The following is an 8,673-nucleotide window of genomic DNA, read 5'->3' on the forward strand; positions in this document are numbered from 1 at the left end:
TTTATAATTTAAAATTTTTTCTATATGTATCATGTTAAAGCAATAATTTCATTTTTATGAAAGAATGAAATCTATCTCTCATAAAGATAAAACAAAAAAAAAAAAAATCCGGATAGAGCCCCATTTTCAGAGACAACCGACGATGACAAACCTCTGCCGTTGCATTGCCATCAAATTCCGAATCATTTTCGGTAATCTAACATTTTCCAGAAAATCACGACGATTATCCCAATCAAGTGGCCGAAGAGTAGCTTAAAAAAAAAAAAAGTGGCCGTAGAGTAGGGAACACAGTGGTCGTACTCTACTGGATTGGAACAGAGGATTTGATGATTAGCATTGAACGTGGCTGGAATGGGTTGCATTCACCTATGTCTAGACCCACGTCGACTCTTTGACTTTTTGTATATATTGGTTATATTATCTAGTTATTTATTGGCGTAATTAAATCTACGGTCAAGATGCTCCTCTAACATGATGATCTGGACTTCACCCCATGCGTCAATCGACCATGTCAACTCATGCGTACTCCACATCATTCGTGGCGTGGAAGCTTCACTTATCATTTTTTTTAATATATATTGTTTTTCTTCTAATCAAAATATATAGAAGAATACAAGAAAAAGAGTCGACAATTAAAAAAGTCGTCCTTTTACAGAAGATGTAATCCATGAAACGAAATACATAACCAATGTGTAAGGGGTAAAATACATCAGTTTTAAAATAGTTTTCAAGACTCAACTTATTAAAGGAGGTTATTACTAAAAGACAAAATGAGTAAGAGGGAAAGGAGATAAGAAGAGACAAAATGAGGATGTCAAGAGACAGAAATGTATCGGAAAAAAATAGGAAAAGAAGAAAGGATCAGACACCCTAAGCAAACATCCATCACCACTATCGAGGGACACGCAAGTAGAGGGTCAAATAAAAGGGACACGAAGAGCCTATTGTTTGAGGGGATTTCTTTCGACTTTTTCTTTTGGCTTCAACTTCTTTTTTAACCTCAGGACAGAGAGCTCTAGGGAGAATATGTTCTCTAGCATATAGATCTCTGGCTCTTATTGTACAATGATAAATGAGAAGACACAAGAGACTGTAAACAAGTATAATAATCTCTGCTCTCTAAACCCTCGTGGACGTAGGTTTAGTGTCGAACCACGAAAATTTGTGTATTCATCTATTCTTATTTTTTTTGCATTTAAATCATGTTCATTGTCATTGATGTACACATCGACACTGTACAGTCGTACCAGACCATTGCCGAGGACTCCCAACAACACCGATCGAGATCTAACTTACCTCAGTGCGTCCTAGGAATTGATCTTTCTTCTCTTTCTGGCTGTGCGTTTTTAGGCATTAACGCAATGTGTTTTTGTTCAAATGGTAGGTTCATTGAATGTCGTTGTAGTCCATATTTGGAAAGGAACAGTCAATTGTTTAGGAGTTGTCAATTAGAAAAGAAGTGCAACATAGCTGGTGCATGAGGCTCACCAAGAACAGATGATTGTATCGGTGTAAGAGTGGATCAGGATGACTTTGAAAAATCTGAATTGGAGATCCCAACCATGCATATATGCCACACAAGTGCTAGTTGGTGGCCGTAATGCCTCGCCCATGTTGATTACGATACTTGTACTAATTGGCCTTTGAAGATTAGCTGTTGGTAAGCACAATGGTTGGGCGCATGTGACATTTCAATGACCAAAATGTGATATATTAGATAAATATTTTATTTAATAGAAATATATTATATATATATATATATATATTAATATGAGACTTATTTATTGAAAGGAAAGGGGAGGTCGACACTTCCAGGTTGGAGAAAATGGAGTGGTTGAGTTTTTTCTTTAGATAGAAAATAGAGAAAAATATTGATTAGTATGGTTGAGTTTTATTCAAGTATAATTATTCATATAATATTGATTATATTTTAAATATAAGATAAAATAATATATATATTATTAATGTATTTATCAATTTAAAGAGGATGGACATAAACCAATATATATATATATATATATATTATCATATAGTTTTAGATAACCAGTGAGGTTATCCAGTGATTTTAATTTCTTTTTATTAAATATTGAATGGAAGAACTAATTTAATACACGGTGATTATTTAGGGGTTATTTTTTTAGAATTCTTATAAAATTTATTTTATACGATGATGTAAATAGACTACTTTTTTTTAGCTTTTTGGAAGCATTAGACAACGGATAGAAATGAGATCTCCAACAACCCACCGAGTAGCCACCTCGCCATGCACACGTGTGCGGCTAAGCCCCTTCTAACATCACGAAATCGTAGCTTTAACGGTGATGGACCACGTTCGATAAATTATGATGTTGCCCAGTTTAATACCATAGCACAATCCTTGCTCAAAGATTGGGTTTAGCGTGTATTTCAAGTTATTATGTTCACTCCGGTCATAGAAATGGACGACGACGACGACGATGATGGGACCCTTTAAATTATACTTTCTTTCCTATGCTTATTGATATTATGTTAGGGGATTTATCTTGCTATTACACAACAGGAAAAATTAGACTGCTTGGAAAAAGGAAGGAAAATTTTATGATAGAAAAGAAGAAAAGGATTTGGGATAGCAGTCTTGGTCTTTGTCTTCATCAACTCTCGTCTGTTTCACAACTGACGCTGTACAGACTGTATAGTACAGGTGGTCTGGCTCTTATTGCAGCTTCCTTTCCCCGCGCCTCTCTCTCTCTCTCTCTGTCTCTTGTGTTGCTCTTCTCTATTCGTAGGCTTTTGCTTGGTTGCTTTGTCTTCAGTTTCTGCTTCAAACATTGGTCACAAGCGACCGACTTTGATGGGGCTTTGGTAATTGTGGTTATGTCCCTTTATGCACTTCAGGTACGGTGTCTTTTTCTCCAGGCACTTCTTCTCGCTTTTCGCTTTTTTCATATATCCGATGCAATTCTCTCTCCTTTAGATCTTCAAAGATCACAAAAACTTTATCTGATGCTGCCTTTGCTGCTTAATTGACGTGGGTTTCTTTCAGTTTTGATGTTGGTGGTGGTTTCTCATTTCCAATTCGGGTGGATAGCTTTGGTTATGGAAGTTGGAAGTCCAGACTTCCAATTAGCTGGGTCTTCCTATTTAATTGTTTTGATTATCTGTAGTCATGTTCGCGTGTAAACTATGATATCTAGCAGGGCAGTACTCAGCAGCGAATGTGTCATGCTCTTAGTTGACTGATTACCTTGATTCTTACGGGTATCTGTTAGTTTAAGCATTTCTTACTTGATCAGTTCCATGCCTGTCTCGAGTTGACGGTATGGGTGGTCATTTCTTGTTCAAATTATCATTGCTGAATTTGGTTTTAGTCGAACTCAATTTGATTTGATTCCTATCTGGGACATATGCCTCCGGAATTTCTATGGAATTGTTTAGTGCTATGCAACTTCAGATGAACCCGTTCACAAGTAGCTCGAGTATCATTCAAATGGAATCTTTGCAGTACTTTAAGTGTAGCATGTGTTAAACTCCTCATATTTCACCGGCGTTTTATCTCTTTTTCGAGATCTCTCTTTCACATATGAAGTGTAATGCTATCATCATGAAGAAGGACGGCTGTGTAATTTCTGCGCAATGAAAAGTATATCTTCGAAAGTCACAAAAAATAGTCTGCTAGGTCAAGGGGGAGAAAAAAGAGCTACTGAGAGATTTCCATTCAGTTTTACTCAGATACATTTTCTTTGTTTGGACGTGCTACATTTTTTGTATTATTTGAATATTTCCAGAAGTTCCACGTTCTTTGAGTGTACCAAGTGTCCAAGAGTTTAAATTTCTTGTGCATGTGTAATTGGCTTTTAATTAGAGTTTCTAAAGATACGTGTATTGACTTTTAGTTGTTGATTCTTTATTTCCCTCTCATTATCTGATGGATCGAATAATCAATTATGAGGTCAGCTATAATGAAAATTTATTTCATTCATCTTGAGAAGATAAGGCACCAAAGGAGAACCTGTGGCAACTCTGATCATGTCTACTAATTCACCAGTTCCATCGACTGAACAGAATGAAAAGCAGGGCAATCTTGCTGTGGTAATATATTCCGAAGCAGCATTTGCTATTATATGGAATCTTTTTCTGCCTTTATTTAATATCTGACTTCTGAAAATTGTGATGCTTTCAGGCTGGTAACTTAGAAAAACAGTTGTGGGCATTGATTTACACCAAAAGTCTATTGCACTCTGATGTTCAAGACCTGTATCAAAAAGTCCGTTCTAGTTACGAGAAAATCATTCTAAATGATCATGAACATGTGGAAGTTCAAGATGTTGAATATTCTTTGTGGAAACTACACTATAAGCATATTGATGAGTTTCGTAAGATAATAAAGAAATGTTCTGCTGATGGAGAGAGCAAAAACTTGGTGACACAAAATGCCAGTAGTGTGCAGATAATTGATGACAAACATATAGCTGGATTCAAGTCATTTCTTTCTCAAGCAACTGAGTTTTACAAAAATTTGATATTGAAAATCAGAAAATGTTATGGCCTCCCCGAAGACTCTTACAAAAAAGGTGCCATGTCTACTTCTGTCAAACCAAAGAAGATGCAGAAATGCCAATTTTTATGCCATCGATTTTTAGTTTGTCTAGGGGATCTTGCTAGATACCGAGAACAATATGAAAAATCTGATGTTCAAGAACGTAACTGGTCAGTTGCAGCTTCCCACTACCTGGAAGCAACAATGATTTGGCCAGATAGTGGAAACCCCCATAATCAGGTATTTTCTTTCCTATTAGTCTGATGTCATCAAATCATTATCTTCGCATAGTGCTCACTCTTGACTCCTTGAGGACTAGTTACTGTATGGATTTGTATCATCAGTTTTTATAATGCTTATATTTTTTGTTTTCATATGTGACCGACTCTGATCATTTGTAGTTGGCGGTATTGGCTACATATGTTGGTGATGAGTTCCTTGCTTTGTACCACTGTGTAAGGAGTTTGGCCGTTAAAGAACCTTTCCCTGATGCCTGGGATAACCTAATTTTACTCATGGAGAGGGTAAGAAGATTTTATTTTATAATTTTGGTGTTTAATTTTTATCCTCTGCACTTCCTCTCTGCTTCTGATTTTCACATCTTTGTATTTCTCAAGGCTTGTTATGATCTTTCAGAACAGGTCGTCTCATTTGAATTCCCTTTGTGGAGAGGCCTACTTTGATTTCTTAAAACCTTCTGAAAGAAGCAACTTCCAGACGAAATCACAATCAAATGCTGATTTCTCAAATTGCAATATGTTGAAAGCTGAACACAGTCGCTCTGTGGAAACAGAATTATGGTCTCTTCTTGTCAGAACTATGAGTTTCTTTTTCCTAAAATCCAGGTACTCCTTGTAAATTAGAGTCTTAATATTTAGTGTAAATTTATTATAGTCTAATAATTTGGGTTAATTTAAACTTGATCTACATTAATTTTGGTTGAATTTGAGCTGTTAACCTGTGGATTAAAAAATCACATTCAATCACCTGGGGTTACATTCTTTAATATATTCTGTCATAAATCTTTAAATTTGCATGTTCAAATGACTTTCCCAAAAAAAAAAAAAAAGCCCAAAAAACACAATAACATGCTATGCAACTCTTTGAACCACAGGTTGGCAATTCACACTCTACTCAACCCACAGCTGGGTAAAGTACAATTTCCGCTTAATTGCATTATTTTATTTTATTTTTTTGTGCATATCCTGATCACTTCATATGCATCTTGCTTCTATGAAGTGGGTTGGCTTATTCAGTTTCTACATGAACTCTTATGTTTTCTGCTACTTTTTAATGCGAGGCAGTTTTGAGGAATTACCTTGTGCCTTTGCATCTGCTATGAGAGAGTTGGATGCTTTAATGGCACTAGATGATACAAAACTAATGGCTGCATTGGAATCTTACCGGTGTTTGGATTCAGCTAGAACAGGCCCTTTTCGAGCCCTGCAAGTTGCTTCTATATTCGTCTTTATTATAGAGAACCTAATTCATGATCCACAAGTAAAAAGGTCAAAAGATAAAAATGATATGGAACACATTGTCTGGACACAATTTGCAATTGCAGCAGCATTAGTTTTCATGGGGCGCCTTGTTGATAGATGTCTGAAGGCTACCCAATTGTATCTTTGCCCCCTTTTACCAGCTGTGCTTGTATTTGTGGAGTGGCTGCTGGGCATGCTTGATGAAGTAAAAGTGTATGGGGTTGATGAAAAAAGTAGAAGCGCCATGGGTTACTTTTTTGGCGTGTTTATTGAACTTCTAAAGCAGTTCGATGTTAAACGTGGCGAAGCCATGTCTCCGGATGGTACTCCTCTGTGGGAAGACTATGAATTGAGAGGCTTTGCAACAGTTGCACGTGCACATATGTCATTGTACTTTTCAACTCCTTGGGAACACATAGACAGCTTTGAAAGGGAAGCTGAATTCCGTGCTCGCCGCATCACTAATGCTGCAATGAAGATTGCAGAAAGATCAAATGATTCTGGTAAGTGGATTCTGTATGATAAGTTAGGACGAAAATTCTACAGTGGAGAGTCAAGTGAATTTCCAGAGAGAAAAGAATCAGAAAAAGTAGAGTCCGCCAGTACTGATCTTAAATTCAAAGAGCCCAACCAGCATGTTTACATAGCCACAAAAGAATGTGAGGAACAGATCCTGAAGGCAAGTTCAAGTAACCCTTGTGTGAATGGTAAATCTGTTGCCATTGATGATGAAGAAGTCATTCTTTTCAAACCTCTCTCGAGATATAACTCAGCGCCACTTTACACTTCCGTTGACATGAACAATCAAATGTCTCCAAAAGGTTCAGGGGATAAAAATGTATCTTCTGATGAATGCTTGCCCCGAGCTATGTCACTACTTATTGAGCAAACCAAGGCTGAGAATGATCCTTTCGCTTTCTATGCTGACATCTATAGTTCCCGGTGCAAGAAGTCATTCGAGCATCAGGAGCCTCACGTGAAGGATACTTCAGCACATCCGTTGTTAGGAATCCCAATCTCTGCTGGGCCTCCCTCACTAAGTGCTTGGGTCCTCAATAGGGGAAGTTTGAGCAATGATACAGAGAAGACAGGTAATATTAGCAAACACGGCTTGAAGCCTAAAGAAGAAATGGCTTCTACAACCTTGGCTGGTCTCTCCATAGGCGAAAATGAGGGTTCTGTGAATGGTTCTGAGCCCAAATCTGCATTCATCAATTTCTCATCTCCTACATACTTACCTCCTGTGCCTTCTGCTCCTTTATTGCCTGATGATGCTGTTTGGTTTAGTGGCATTCAATCTAACTTTGCTGACTGCAGAACCTCTGCAGGCTGGAGCAAAGTAAATGATTATGATGGTGCATTGCAGGTATCAAGCACTTCAAGTTGGGTTGCAACTCATGAGCCTCGTGGTTTCATGGATAATCACCTACCAACACGTCGAATGACTTCTTCTGAATGGCTTCGCCAGTACAGAGAAAAACACAATCTTGAGCAAGCCAATATATTTCCGGTTCAGTATCATGCTCAGGAGAATGCTTCTAAGTTTGATGTTTTTGATCGGTGGGGAAATCCTACGTCTTATAACCCAAGTTTATACATGGAGAGCCCACAAATGCCTCCGGCTCTTCCTCTTGTTTATGGTGCAGATGAACTCAAAAGGGAGAAGCTCTTTCCTGGTTACCAAAGACCTAGCCCCTTGGGGTGTGGTGCTGTGACAGATCTCAGAATTGAGCCACATCCACTTTTGCAGTATCTCAAAGAGAGAGAATGGCGACTCCAGCAAGATCCTTCCCTGGGAGGCCCTACATATATGGGAAATTAAAAAGTTCTCAATTTGAAACATCTCTCTGATACAGCATGTAGAGATTAGCCCCTTTGGATTTCTCAGATGTCCGAAGTTTACTTGTATGCATGCATATGTATGCGTCCCTAGATGTTTTAGTATGCCCTCTGAAAGGAGAGAGCTTCAAAGTTTTTTGTTGTCCTCATATAACGGTCCAGCACCAAGCCTAGGTCAAACCCGCGTACTATTTATTTATTTGTTGAGGTTAATATGTATGAGAAGTCTATTTAAGATTTAACGAGTAATTTTAAATGGGTCACAGGTTCAATATATTTTGGAGATATATGGATTTTTGCGGGCATAAATTACGCTTAACGGGCCAATTTTTTCAAAAACTTTAATTGAAATTTATTGGATAATTTTTTCTAAGCCCACGAACTATAATTTTTGGTTATTTTAAGGCCTATTAGGACTTAGCGGATGATTTTAACTCAATAAATGAGTTAAAGCCTAATTTTTAATTTTTAATTTAGTGGTGCCCCAAGAATTTACTAAAATCCCAAGCCCAGCTACTAATCAACATCTCATGCACGTTTCTACCTTCCCTTTTTTTTTTTTTTCTCCTCTAGGTTTCTAGCTATCGATATATATACATATACATGCATACCCTCATGTACGTAGAAACTTTCCAAGTTAGAATTGCCGCACTTTCTCCATAAATTTCCATCAAGCACGGTGCAGCCACCACAACTCTCAGCATGCACGTTCCCTCCCCACGTCCCCACGTCCAGGAAACACCCAGCTAGCATCTCGGCAAACTGCACCAAATAATCACACAGACCAGAGCACTTGCCCCAACAACCAACTGCCTCCTCCCTTAGCCATCGCTACTA

The 8,673-nt window shown here is 37.8% G+C and overlaps 1 protein-coding gene across 2 annotated transcripts; it reads left to right on the forward strand.

Annotated features, from left to right (window-relative positions):
* The first annotated feature begins 2,405 nt into the window (after positions 1-2,405).
* Positions 2,406-8,108, forward strand: LOC121266362 (protein SMG7L). Of its 2 annotated transcripts, none has more exons than XM_041170166.1 (6): positions 2,406-2,874; positions 3,929-4,068; positions 4,160-4,756; positions 4,918-5,040; positions 5,153-5,361; positions 5,821-8,108. In XM_041170166.1, the coding sequence occupies exons 2-6, from the start codon at positions 4,006-4,008 to the stop codon at positions 7,817-7,819; spliced, it is 2,991 nt and encodes a 996-aa protein (XP_041026100.1). In that variant the 5' UTR covers positions 2,406-2,874; positions 3,929-4,005; the 3' UTR covers positions 7,820-8,108. The 2 variants fall into 2 exon arrangements, with proteins under 2 accessions (XP_041026100.1, XP_041026101.1); XM_041170167.1 differs by lacking the exon at positions 2,406-2,874 and adding an exon at positions 2,929-3,059.
* The last annotated feature ends 565 nt before the right edge of the window (positions 8,109-8,673 follow it).

The sequence above is a fragment of the Juglans microcarpa x Juglans regia genome, chromosome 5D (assembly GCF_004785595.1).
Source record: "Juglans microcarpa x Juglans regia isolate MS1-56 chromosome 5D, Jm3101_v1.0, whole genome shotgun sequence".
Taxonomy (NCBI): Eukaryota; Viridiplantae; Streptophyta; class Magnoliopsida; order Fagales; family Juglandaceae; genus Juglans; species Juglans microcarpa x Juglans regia.